Source organism: Pantherophis guttatus, chromosome 3 (genome assembly GCF_059756535.1).
Source record: "Pantherophis guttatus breed Tessera chromosome 3, ASM5975653v1, whole genome shotgun sequence".
NCBI lineage: Eukaryota > Metazoa > Chordata > Lepidosauria > Squamata > Colubridae > Pantherophis > Pantherophis guttatus.
The window spans coordinates 172011820-172025925 of NC_142065.1; the positions used below are offsets into that span (position 1 = coordinate 172011820).

A 14106-nucleotide genomic window follows, 5' to 3' on the forward strand; every position below is an offset into this window, starting at 1 on the left:
GACCAGTCCCTGCAAAAAATAAATGGGTAGATCGGTACAGCTCTGCAAGCAGTTAAAAGCCTGGTAGACCAGTACCTCTGCTAAATCCTAAATAATTGTCACATGACCATCAAGCCACACCCACAAAATAAGCCATGCCCACAGAACCAGTAGTAAAAAATTTTAGAACCCACCCCTGCTCTAGGCATTTAATCATCTTGCTCTTTGCACTTTTCCCAAAGTCTGAACATCTTTTTTTGTAATGTGGTGACCAAAACTGGATGCAGTATTCCAGGTGTGGTTTTACTAAGGATTTATAAAGTGGTACTAATTCTTCATGTGATTTTGATTCTATTCCTCTTTTTATACAACTAAGGATTGTATTAGCTTTTATGGCTGCTGGTGCACACTGCTGACTTATGTTTAAATGATTGTCCACTAGGACTCCAAGGTCTCTCTCACAGTTTTGGAGCCAAGTTTCACCTAATCTGTACTTGAACCTTTGGTTTTTCCTGCCCAGGTGTAAAACCTTGCTTTTCTCCACATTAAATTTCATGTTGTTGGATAGGGCCCATTGTTCAAGTCTGTCAAGAGCTTTTCATTCAACCTGTCCCTACCTCCATAGCAGTCAGGACTTTCTGAACAGGGCCTCTCAATACATATAGAATCATATTTTAACCATCAACACTAACTATTGGGATTTCTGATTTTGCATAGATTCTATTTCAAATTAATATAAATGAGGGTTCTCAACATTAAGTCAATATAAGGGTTCCACATAATTCATTAGACCAATTACTGCAACCCTGAAGGCTTTTCATACAAAAGTCTCTTTTGAGATATAAAATAAATTAAAAATATTACAGTATGCCAGTTACACAGATTTTACACATACTCACATATACTGATGAAAAAAACTACTTTTTTTTTCCAATGGTCACTTATCTGGCAGCCTTTTCATTAGCTAGGCCTCAGCTTTGGCTTCCCCGATGTAAAAAAAGCATCTTTGTACTTGAGGGACCAGTTCTGGCAGATATTTATTTATTTATTTTATTTTATTTTATTGAATTTATATACCGCCCTATTCCCAAAGGACTCAGGGTGGTGAACAGCAATAGAATAAAACATATAGATACAAAATTTAAAATAAAATAAAACGAATTAAATAATTTGGCTGAACAAATTTAAAACCCCAATAATTTAAAACCAAATTTAAAATTTCCATTTAAAAAGGGGAAAGACTTAGGTCAGGCCAGCTTGACGAAATAAGAAAGTCTTGAGCGCGCGACGGAAGGTACACAGATCTGGGATCCTCCGTATCTCCGGGAGAGCTCGTTCCAGATAGTAGGTGCCCCCACAGAGAAGGCTCTCCCCCTAGGGGCCGCCAGTCGACACTGTTTGGCTGACGGCACCCGGAGGAGTCCCTCTCTATGAGAGCGTACTGGCCAGTGGGAGGCTATTGGTGGTAGTAGGCGGTCCCATAGATAACCAGGTCCTAAGCCATGGAGCGCTTTAAAGGTGGTAACCAAAACCTTGAAGCGCACCCGGAAGACCACCAGGAGCAAGTGCAGCTCGCGCAGGAGAGGTGTTACATGGGAGCGCCATGTTGCTCCCATTACCACCCGCGCGGCCGCACTCTGCGCCAGTTGGAGCCTCCAGGTGCTCCTCAAGGGGAGCCCCATGTAGAGAGAATTGCAATAGTCCAGGCGGGAGGTGACGAGGGCATGAGTGACTGTGCGTAACGAGTCCCGATCCAGAAAGGGACACAACTGGCGAATCAGGCGAACCTGATGAAAAATCCTCCCGGTCACGGCCGTCAAGTGCTCTTCTAAAGACAGCCGTGAATCCAGGAGGACGCCCAAGTTGCGAGCCCTCTCCATGGGGGCCAATGATTCGCCCCCAATAGTCAGTGATGGCGCCAACTGACTATATCGGGACGTCAGAAATCACAGCCACTCGGTCTTGGATGGATTGAGCCTGAGCCTGTTCCTCCCCATCCAGATCCGTACGGCCTCCAGGCACCGGGACATCACTTCAAGGACATCATTGGGGTGATCCGGGGTGGAGATGTACAGCTGGCTGTCGTCAGCGTACTGATGGTACTCCACCCCGAAACCACGGATGATCTCGCCCAGCGGCTTCACATAAATGTTGAACAGGAGAGGCGAGAGGACCGACCCTTGCGGCACCCCACATATGAGGGGCCTCGGGGTCGACCTCTGTCCCCCTGTCAACACAGACTGCGACCGGTCAGAGAGAAAGGAAGAGAACCACCGCAACACAGTGCCTCCCGCCCCTAACTCTTCCAACCGGTGCAGCATGATACCATGGTCGATGGTATCAAAAGCCGCTGAGAGATCTAACAGGACCAGGACAGAGGAGCACCCCTGTCCCAAGCCCTCCAGAGATCATCAACCAACGCGACCAATGCCGTTTCCGTGCTGTACCCGGGCCTGAAGCCCGACTGGAACGGATCCAGATACGTTGTTTCATTCAGGTACTGGGGGAGCTGTCGCGCAACCACACTCTCAACAGCCTTCGCCACAAAGCGAAGGTTGGAGACTGGATGATAATTAGCCAATACTGCCAGGTCCAGGGAAGGCTTCTTGAGGAGAGGTCTCACCACTGCCTCTTTCAAGGCGGCGGGAAAGACACCCTCACCCAATGAAGCATTTATAATCCCCTGGAGCCAGCCTCGCTTCACCTCCCGGGAAGCCAGCACTAACCAGGAGGGGCACGGGTCCAACAAACATGTGGTCGCGTTCAATCTACCCAGAATCCTGTCCATGTCCTCAGGGGTCACAGGATCAAACTCATCCCAGATAACATTCTCAGGACCTGCCTCCGTCATCCCCGCTGGATCTACCCAGTCAGAGTCCAGATCTTCCCGAATCTGAGTGATTTTGTCATACAGATACTGAACAAAATCCTCGGCTCTTCCCTCCAAGGGGTCCTCCCGCGCTTCCTGGTGGAGCAGGGAGCAGGTCACCCTAAACAGGGCGGCCGGGCAATTATCTGATGATGCAATAAGAGCAGCGAAATGGGTGCATTTTGCTGCTTTCATCGCCACTAGGTAATTCTTAATTGGAGCTCTTACCAGTGTCCGGTCAGATTCAGCATGACTGGCCCTCCAACTACTCTCTACGCGTCTTTTCCGGCGCTTCATCTCCCTCAGCTCTTCGGTGAACCGAGGAGCCAGGTGAGATCGGCGCCGGGTCAGAGGCTGCAAAGGCACAACTCGATCCAGAGCTCCAGCGGCCGCCCATATTGATAGGAAAGCCATCAAATTTCCTTGTATATATTTTGAGGATTGGTATATCCACTACCAAACAAACAGCTGAATGGGACTTTTGCCTGATATCCTACAATAAACATGAAGTAACAATGCAATTTTGGCTTTTATTGATTTATATACCAAGTTAAATTTCTAATATAAAAGGCAGGTACTGTACTATCATTTGCTCTCTTAGCAAAAGAAAGGACAATGTAGAAAAAATGTAGCTAACATGCAATCTTTTATTCCTGCCTGATATGATCATTTGTTCAGTTAGATCATACTCAACTTTTGCTTTGTTCTAAGACATCATCTCTATAATAAAGAAGTTGAAAATAGGTTCATGGCAGGAAAAAAACCTTCTTTGGTAACTATAGCCAGCTTTTTATTTAACTGTGGCCTCAGGTATTGTGGCTTGCAGTATCTTGTATGGCAAATGGTGAGAATGATATGATTTCCATCTGATACCTGGAGGTTCTTTGGCAGATCATTCATAGATATATGGCAGAAGTGAGGAATTTCCAATACTCTAGAAACTGCATTAAAATTCAGCATATTCGTTTCTGAATGCTAGGTGAAAGTTCTGAAAATCATAATTCAACAAAATGTGGAGCCAATAACTTCCTTTCTTATACTATACACTAAATGGGTAAATACAAAAACATTATAATCAATGTATTTTAATTTCTCTCTTTATATAATTACACGTGAAAGTAGCCTAAGAGATGTACCAGTCCTTGCTAAAAGGTCCTCATTTTTCCTACAGATGTTTTACATAAACTATTGGTCTGTCTCTGATGTCTAACAGCTTGTTTCTACGGCCACTTTATTAATTACAGATTTATATTCTATCGCTGATTTTCATGGAGGAAAATCTTGAACTTATTTCAACGCTTATTTGCCTGAAAAACATTTTATTTTGACACTGTGCACAAAACAATTTTCCGCAGTGTTTTCAAATTTTATAGAAGATTTACACATTGGACTGATTTGTGGAAGGATGCTGCTGAGATATTCTTTTTTAAAAAATTCTGCAAGAAAAAAAGCTCATGTGCACACTAGATTGTTCAGTTAACCGCTCAACAAATAAAAAAGTAAACAAGATTAACTGTTTACTTGAAGTGAGCCGAAGTCTGGATGTTTTTCTGAAGAAGAACACAATGTACTGTTGTATCTTGTTTCCAGAGTGGTGTTTATCATAATTCCTTGTGCTGTGGTTGGTAGAGTGCTGGGAAAGCACTCCGCCCACTCATGGCTCATTCGTATGCATTCCCTCTCTCCCTCCACCCCCCCTCTCCTTCCCTCCTTCCCCTTCTCCTCTTTCCTTCCCATTGAGGCCTCGCTATGGATTGAAAGGCTGAGCGAGCTGTCCTGTGTCAGCTTTGCTGCCTGTCATGAGTCGACACTGACCTAGAATAAAATAACAGAGGCCATTTCCTGGAATTCTCGGAGCTGCTCTGAAGTCTAGCATAACTTTTGTAAACAGCCTACTCACAGAAACACTCAACTCACACTTTGGCGTGCATTTATGAAGCAGAGCCAGCAAAAGTAGTGGAAGGCAAAAAGCAATTGAAGTTTATATGTATGGAAGGAAGAAGAACTGATTCTTAAAAGTTTGAAAAAGAGTGTTTTGTTTTGTTTTTTAAATTGCCAAATGAGAATCCCCAGCAGATCCTTTCTTTTTTTCTTTCTGTTCTCCACCCCCACTTTGTTTTTCATCTTAGCTTGTTTTCCTAAAACAGTAGAGCATATTTTTGTTCAGTTTCAGAAAGATAGTGTTAAGTTAAACAGTAGAAAAAAACATGATCCCAAATATATGCACTTTATACCTTTTTGCTTTTGCTTTTACAGTGAAACAATATAATAATTAAGTCTGCTTCATGTAACAGATAATCTATTGGGCTGTTTTTTTTTTTACTTTTCAAAATAAATGGATTCTAATTTTTATACGTGTGGAAATCAGTATACGGTATATTGATCTTTTCACTATTCTATGTTTACTAAAGTTAAATTATATAACAAATGAATATTTATCTCTGCCTATATGTTGCTTTTTTTTTTTTCCTCAAAGGTGAAATCTCATATTGTGGATAGAAAATTAACTATTTCCCAGTATATTTATATTGGCATATTGCATACATGTATTATAAATACAAGTAGAAATACCCACTAGAATAAATAGAAATGTACATGTTTATTTATTACCAGTATTTATATGGCTCTTTGAATGACTCTATTTTCGACGACCAGATCAGCATTGCAGTTCTCCACCATGGGCTGGCCGGGGTGGGAGGAGATAGGATGGACGCCTCCTGCAGCACCCTGCCAGCCAAAATGGGGGATGAGGGGGACGCAGGGGGCCCCCATGCCCCTTTTTGGCTGGCAGAGTGCTGCAGGAGGCTGTCCAGGCCGAAAATGAGGTGCGGGGGTACTGCATGTAACCCCCCTGCACCCCATTTTGGCTGCCAGAGGCACTGCGGGCCAGTCCTTTGCTATTTCCAGGCAGGATCTGGCCCACAGACCTTGAGTTTGACACCCCTGCTCTAGATGGTTTATAATATATAGTACAAAAATACCTCTTTTTTTGTCCCATTTGGCCTCTTTTTTTCCTCCCCAAGATGGTAAATTATTTTAATATTTATTAATTAAAATTAGATTTATTAGTATGTTTTTTCTTTGTTCACTTCTGTCTTTGTTTTTCTTCTGTTCAATTGTGTCCGATTCTCAGAGACTGTCTTGACAAGCCTCTGCAGTTTTCGTGGCAAGATTTCACCATTGCATCCTTTGCTACTGCCATTACATCTTTTCTAGGGTTGAGAGAATTTGACTGGCCCATGTGGCTTCGTGCCTAAACTCACGAGTTAGAATTCACAGTCTCCCATTTCAAACCTGATGCCTTAACCACTATATCAAACTACCTCACTAAAAACAATAAATACAATAAATACCAATAATAAATAAATTTTCACTTTATTTTAATTTGAATAATTAACAATAAAATAATTAATCTGAATCTCAGGTCTTCCAAATCATTAGTCTTGTAATTTGTAGTTGCAATGGATAGATGTTAAAATGTCACTCACAAAAATGAGTGACTAATATATTTTTAATCAGTTCTAAATCTTAAAACAAGATTGTTCCCAAACTGAGTTTCAGACATACAGGAAAGGACGAATTCAATAGCAACCTTATAGCAATTCCTCAATTTCCATCCATATTTATTCCAAAATTTAATTCATTCATGTTTATACAGTTCTTCAGTAATGAAGATGTTCATATAAAAGATACAAATAAATTAATTTTAATTCTCTTGTAAAGTTCAACAATACCAGCAAGAAGAGATGCATGAAGGCTGGAAAATAAGATAAGAGACAGTAGAAATGGAAGCTGGAAATAATGAAGGAAACAGGTATTAGCAGTGAAGATCATGGGAGAAGATGGCTCATGGGCTTGTAATAAGGAAAAAAAAGTTGGAGCTCTAGAAAATAAGGAAATTTTTCTTCTCTATTGTGGATGTGGAATTGTGTTTTCCTTATTTTGTGAATAATTTTGTGAATAATATTCACATTGTTTTTTCCTTCACACATACCACACAGAAAAGTCTACATTTTGTTCATATGTCTACTTTACAAGGTACTACTGTGTTTAACAAAATAGCAGAAGAAAATTAAACCATATATAAAAATAATCATCTTGATAAGTCTCCAACTATATTTTTTAAAAAAATAATTATTCAGATATCTAATTTTTACTCCCTACTATCGCAATATACATCTTGCTGTGCCATCCCTATGTTCTTCATCATATATACTATGTCCAGTAAATTATAGGCATGCATATTTTATATACTTTGAAGTGCCCTTCCTACCATATCAATTGTTCATGTGACTTTCATTTCCAAATCATAAAAGTATTGCTTCATGAATCAAGGTGTGTATGTAATGTGTGTTTTCTTAAATTTTTGTCCAGAATCTCAGAGCAAACGTATCAGATTACAAGATGGAAATTTGAATTAATGTTTTGGCTATGCTACACTTTGCACATACAATCAACTTTCCCGAGTTTTAGAGCTGAATCCTAAATAACACATTCTTTGGGTTTACAGAATTTATCTTTGGACTATGTCTGTTTTGTCTTTGTTGCTTTTCGTCTGTTTTTGGTTCTTTATGCTTTCTGTTTCCCCTCAGAACCTCTCTGGATTTGACCTTATGGATATATCTATCAGTTCTGCTTATGTGGCATGCTCCTCATTTTGCTAATTCTAAGGACAGTTCCCAATCACACGGATGGCAGCTAGAGTGAAGAAATTCAAGATTTCTAACCCTTTATGTCTCTGTAGCATTTAAGGACAATGTGTTATTTTCTCTTAATTAATTTTGATGGATTTAAAACTGTCAAGATAAAAGAAACCATCTTCCCTTTATATGTGCCATGTGTGCTTAATTTGCAGTGTGAATTTGGATGTCTACCATTGTGAATCAAGAGGCATGGACTAAATTTGTTGGATTAAACATAGAATAAAATAAGGACTAGAATACACAAAATAAATTATAGTTCTAACTATAGGTATTCCTCACTTATGATCGCAATTGGGAGCAGCATGATAGTTCTAAGCACCCAAATTCTAATCATGTGTCTATGAAGATGCTATAGAGGAGAGCTGTGTAAAACTCCCGACCTGCAGGCTGGGATGCCTCACATGGTGGCCATGCCCATGCCCATTTTAGCGAAGGGAGAAAAAATCCTGATACGTCACATAAAAAAGTGGTTGAGAATACTTTGGACTGCATGAAAAAATAATTCAATTCTAAATGAAATAAAACCAGACTGCTCATTGGAAGCAACAAGGTAAAGTATAACTCTTTTGAATACATAATGTGAAAATATGAATTATTGGAGAAAGCCCTGATGCTTAGAAAATTTGCAGGCAGTTGAAAAAGACAAGCTACTGAGATACTTTTATTGATGACAATCAAACTTACAGAAATTCAAAGAAGCAACTACTGACAGATGATCCTAATGTAATGATGACCACTGGGTCACAAAAAGTTGGAAATGGCTGAACTACTGAACAACAGTCAGTAGCCGGATATCTCATGTTATGTAGCTTTTGTTTTCAGCTTTTCCATTCCACAGCTAAAAATTAGTTGCAACTGTGATTCTTTAGACACAAGTACATTGTGATGACTTATAAGAATTGTTTTATAAGAAATTCAAAAGATGAATGTGACTACTATGATGTGTCATCTTGCAAAATATAAAAAATGGAAGTGCAGGTGGATAATGCAATATTCCATGTAGAAAGGCCTGAAAAAAGAAGGATCATCACCATTTTAAACTCTGCTTCATTAAGTATGCCAATGCTTTATGTAATTTAATTCGTATAAAATAATCTGAATCAGAAAGCAATATTTTGAAGAAAATTCACTTAATTTTAGTTAAACATACATTAACCATATTTCTTTTTTTGTCATGGAAAAGCCCTTCAAATCCACTGCATTAACAGTGTTCCTAGTCAAGAGTTATGACACAATGTTATGTGAAGCTGAACTAACAAATAAAGCTGTACAAATGGAAAGACACTCAAAAGGAACATAAAGTTTCAGAAGTTGTGATTTCTTGATAGATTTTGCACAATATCAAAAATTCAGTTCTGTATATACTTTGATGTAAGCCTCATAGAATTCAGAGGGACTTGAATTCAGTCACGTGTATTTAGGAATGCATAATAAAAATGGTGCTGATTTCAGCAAAACAGAACAAAAAATTCCCAAAACTTGTTTTCAAAAACACCAGCTGCTTGGTAAATTCTAGCTTAGATTTTAGTGCTTATTCCGTCAAAGCTGATGTACTTCCTTCAAAATGGGATTTTGCCTTTATTCCCAGAAATAAAAATAAATAAATTTCTTGTCTGTCATAAAGAATTTTACATTATACCAACTAAGGGACAAGTAATCGGCAAAATAATGGAATGTGCCGAGATGAATAAATTAACATTAGAAATTAATGACAGAGAAGATTCGGATTATTACAGCATATGGGATAAGTGGTATGGGTGGTTAGAGAAGAGGAAATTGAAATAAAAAGGAAAGAGACCAGAGCAAGTACAAGAAATAGAAAAATGAAATAGTAAGAGAAGATGTACTGTGGATGGTAGGAAATATAATAAGGCAAGGAAAGGTTACATGGGTAAGCAAAAGACATAATTTATGTATTTACTAATTTATTGTTAAAGATTATCACATATACATATGCTAAAAATGATATGTGAACAAAAAAATTTTTTTTTGTTTTTTACCATGTAACTGGTTTGCAATGATTATCTACTTATGTATAATATGTACAATTTGTATTTATTTCTTTTTCCATACTATGTAACTGGATGGATAAAATTGTATTATTATAATTTCTTACAATAAAACATTTAAAAAAAAAAGAATTTTACATTCCTTTAGATGAGAAAACTTCTCTATAACAAATATATTTTTAAGTTGGTTGTAATTCTGATTAATATTATTCAGATTTTAGTTAATGTGGATTTGTGTTACATGTGTTTATTCTTATCAAAATAAATTATGAAAGCACACACAACAGCCAAAACATTCTATGGAGGTGTGAGAATATTCTAGAACTGATAAGAAAGATATTAGACCTAATATGAAGTTTCTTTGCAGAAGAATTACTTTTAGAATTCTTGTATTACAGGCTCTTTATTTTTATTTTTCAGTGCCTGCATATCTGATTGCCTGATTCTGATTGCACTCTAGATAACGTGTGCCGTTGGTGGAGGGCTTTTGTTTGTATTAGAAAAGTTCAGATAAATTAAATCCACATTGGGTGGAGCCTTGAGGGTTGCTGTTTGATTCTAAGCCACACCAGTAGAAGCTACTTGAGCTCCACCTCAAGACTTGACCAGACAAGTTGTTAGATTGGAACTCTGTGGGCAACCTTGTGCTTGTTTTGATTAAAAGAGTGGAACACAAAGAGGTCTTGCTAAGAGTGCATGTGCTGCTTCATGCTTTGTCCCTTGCTAGGATGCACCTAGAGATAGGTTTTCCTTCAGGGGGCAAGTATAATTGCCAAGTTCACTGCATTTTGGAAGAGCAAATGTCTTCATTGATCACAGGAAATATGGACTGTACTCTCATTTTTTCACCAACTTCCGCTTTTCTTTTTACCCCTTCTCACTACTTTCATTAACTCAGAAAGCTAACAGAAGACTGAACAGCTATTTCCTTTCTGTTTATTAAATGTATTTAGTTCTGTATTTTTGCTTTTACAATACCTATTTGAAAATGTTACTACAAATACCAAATTTTCTTTTTCTTTGGGTCTTTCTGTTATACTGATATCTTCAGAAAAGCATTAAAAAAAACTGTTTACTTTATGGAATGCATTTCAGCCTTAATCCTTTGGAACAGTGAAAATCGTAAAAAAAAACCACCAACCTCATTTCCAAGTTTCAGGGCATATGTGTATAATTACTGATGAAAAAAGTAATTTTCTATCTTTCCCAAGAATGATGACTAATTAGGAGTGGGTATGATGGCATGATAGCATTTCCATATAAACAGTGGGAAATGAATAAATATAAGCATTACCAACACAATCTTAAAAAAATAGTGAAAAGTAATTGGCCTCACCTTCTCGCTCCCCTGCCTCCAGCTCTTTTAGGGAATTAACAGAATATTCCCAAGCTTTGAAATGGGATTTTTATTGTTTGCTCCAAACTACTCACTGTACTTGATACACTTGCATCTACCTATTTCTGATACTTCAGGAACAATAACCTTCCATATCGAAACAAAACAAAACTATTGCAAGCATAAGAAATGTTAAGAAGAGACCTAGTCTAGCATGCCAGATATGAAAGGGTTTATTTGTTGTTTTCTTCAAGCATTCACTTGTACAATTTCCTTCAATAGGCACATAGATTTATTGTTACAAGGAAAATCAGGTCAGAGATTTTTGGGGGGGGGGAATAGTCTAATCTCTGTCATCTCAGATAGCCTCTGCCTCTTCGCTCCTCCCAGTGAATCATGTGTCTTGAGTATCTTGTTTACCTGTCTTTTCTCACACCCTCAGTTTTATGTACTCTCCTTAACTACACACCTAACAGTCTCTCTTTGTGTTTGGGCATCTGCATATGGTTTTGAAGTGGTAATTGTAGAGAATATCAGTTTTACCCCTGGACAATTTTCCACCTGTTTTTATGTTCAGCAATAAGCAAATAGCTTTTTCACAAAGCAGATATATCTGAAGGCAGATATACTTGTCCCAGGATAATGTTTCAACATCCAATCTGGGTTGGTTACCACGACCAGAGGTTTAGTCTTCTGAGTTTTCGGATCCATGCTGGAGCCCATCCTTGGGGAATTGAGAAAAAGAATAGTTGCTTAGAACTAATGAATTGATTCTGCACAAGAGTTTTTTTTTTTTTTAATTTATTCAAATTTCTTTCTTTTGGGGGGTTGAAGGGAAATATTTCAGCTGTAGGATTGCGTAGGAGGGAATTCTGACAGTCAAAGTCCCAATATATGTAGAGAGCACTCATATGGAGAAACTGATATATGACAGTTTAGGAAGTAGTAATTATTGTAAATAAGAATTATGAGTTCAAGTATCTCCAGGGACTACAAATTGCCTAAAAGAGCTCGCAGAAAAAGAAGAAATTACAAATGATTATTAATGAATTATAGACACTAAAACTGATTAAAAAGCAATAGGTGAAGAGCACTTAAATAAATTCTTAGTTAAAATTGGCCGATAAAAATAATTTCTGTTGTAAATCAGTACAGTGGTAAATCAAGTGATCACATGACCAGACCCAATTTTACAGCCATTTTTTCTGTGATCATAAAGCAAATCATTGCGGTTATTAAGCAAATTGCAGTCAGTAAGCAAATCCAGTTCCCCCATTTGATGTTTTTCCCCCAGCTGGAAAGGTCCTAAATTGTGATCACGCGACTGCAGAAATTGTAGCTGGGAGCCCGTTGCCAAGCACCCAAATTGCAATCTTGTGAATATGCAGGTGGTATGACAGAATTGTGAAGACAGGTTGTATATCACTTTTTCTGAGGTCATTGTAACCTTGAACCATTATTAAGCAGATGGTTATGTGAAGGCCTTACCTGTATATGAGCTGCATTTGGTGTATTTAGATGCCTGGAAACCAATATATTAAATCTTTAAAAGGTTAAAAAATAACAGCCTGTTAAATTTTTATTATAAATAAAATAGTTGAAAGATTTCGAAGCATAAAAATTTGATCAGCACATTTAGTTTCTGATAGTTGCACTTTGCACCTAATTATTTTTCTAAGTATATTTCAAAATAAGATGCATTTCTAACATGAGGCCAGATCATCTCAGTCTGCAGTAGTCTAGACACTGCTTTAAGTTGTGTTGATAACAGAACAGAATAACAGAAGGGAAGGGATCTTGAAGGTCTTCCAGTCCAACCCTCTGCTCAGGCAGAAAACCCTATATCATTTTCCAACCTCTTAAATATTTCCAGTGTTGGACATCCTCAACTTCTGGAGGCAAGTTGTTCCACAGATTAATTGTTCTAACTGTCAGGAAATTTCTCCTTAGTTCTAGGTTGATTCACACCTTCATCACTAGTTTCCATCCATTGGTGGAATCCATTGGTGATGAATGGGACCTAGGGAAAAGGCATTTATTGTGGTGACCAAATTTAATATCATTATGTTTTTGAGAAATGCGGTCTCACCTCTAAGAGACAATGTGATCAGATGAGCTTCTTACTGATTATGTCAACATATTTGTATTGCTCCTAAATTTAATCTGATTTACATGTAATATAAGTAACACTTGCATGTTACCTGCTTATTTGTGACATTGCGGGTAACCTTAGTTAGGTATCTTAAATCATTTTTTTTGGTGGCTTTAATGTAAACGTTAAAAAGAAATTGGTAGTAGAACATAAATCTACAAAATAAGTTATGAGAAGATACTATTGAATAGGAGTCTGATCTGCTTAGTATATTAGGCCCAATTTATCTGAATTTTCAAGCTAAGAATTTCTCTACTACTCTGTTTTTGTTGCTTCTCTTAAATTTGACATCCAGAGCAACGCAATTAGGCAGGTGACATCGTGTTGTACTTTACAATTTTCCAAATCTTTTGTCATTGGCCATAATAGCTGAGATTCATGTAAATCATTGCTGAAAATTTCTTAGTGTACTTAGTTGTCGTTTTAAAAACTGATATATCAGTACTTAATAAAGCTCTTGATTACCAATTGCTAAGTATTTCAATTACATTAGAATTTAGGAAGTCTTAAAGTAAAAGTAAAATTTCTCTGCTAAATTTTTTTTTCAAAAAAACCTGAGATGATCGAGATGTAGAAAAAGCGTGTTGCTAATGAGATGACATTTACATACCCTTTGTAGGTTGTGTCTGCTGGTTCAGGACATCTATGGAATATTTAGTGAAATACAGCTTCCAGTTCTATGTTCCTCTTCACAACTGATAGAACAATATAGAAAAAAATGGGAAGGAAAATGCTGTCATGTTTCTAGACTGAAAATTTTGCGAAGAGTCACCAGGGGAAGGTAAGAAAAGTCACAGAACTTCTTTGCATCTTAAGGTGAAGAGGCAGCAGAAAACCCAACAATTCTTGCATATTCCTACTAGCATAGCTCAATGAATTTGAATAACATTGTACTCAATTGTTAGAAAAAATTACTGTGCAGTTTGCTCTTAAATTGAAAACTTTTATTACCATGGAACATATTCCTTGTCCCCTATTGTTGTTGCACACTTTTTGTTCTGCTGTTTTTGAGAGTAGATGATTAGAACGCCATACAGTCATTGCTAAAGCAACTGGAT

The 14106-nt window shown here is 37.7% G+C and overlaps 1 protein-coding gene across 5 annotated transcripts in view; it reads left to right on the plus strand.

Annotated features, from left to right (window-relative positions):
• The window catches only part of SPIDR (scaffold protein involved in DNA repair), a 175329-nt gene that overhangs the window by 129868 nt on the left and 31355 nt on the right, over nucleotides 1-14106 (plus strand). For all 5 annotated transcript variants that reach the window (XR_015733361.1, XR_015733362.1, XM_034429723.3 and 2 more), the window contains exon 11: nucleotides 13668-13829. Coding sequence is in view for 3 of the 5 variants with exons in the window: in XM_034429723.3 (XP_034285614.2) it covers nucleotides 13668-13829 (162 nt within the window). In the remaining 2 variants the exon portion in view is untranslated. The remainder of the gene's footprint in view (nucleotides 1-13667; nucleotides 13830-14106) is intronic.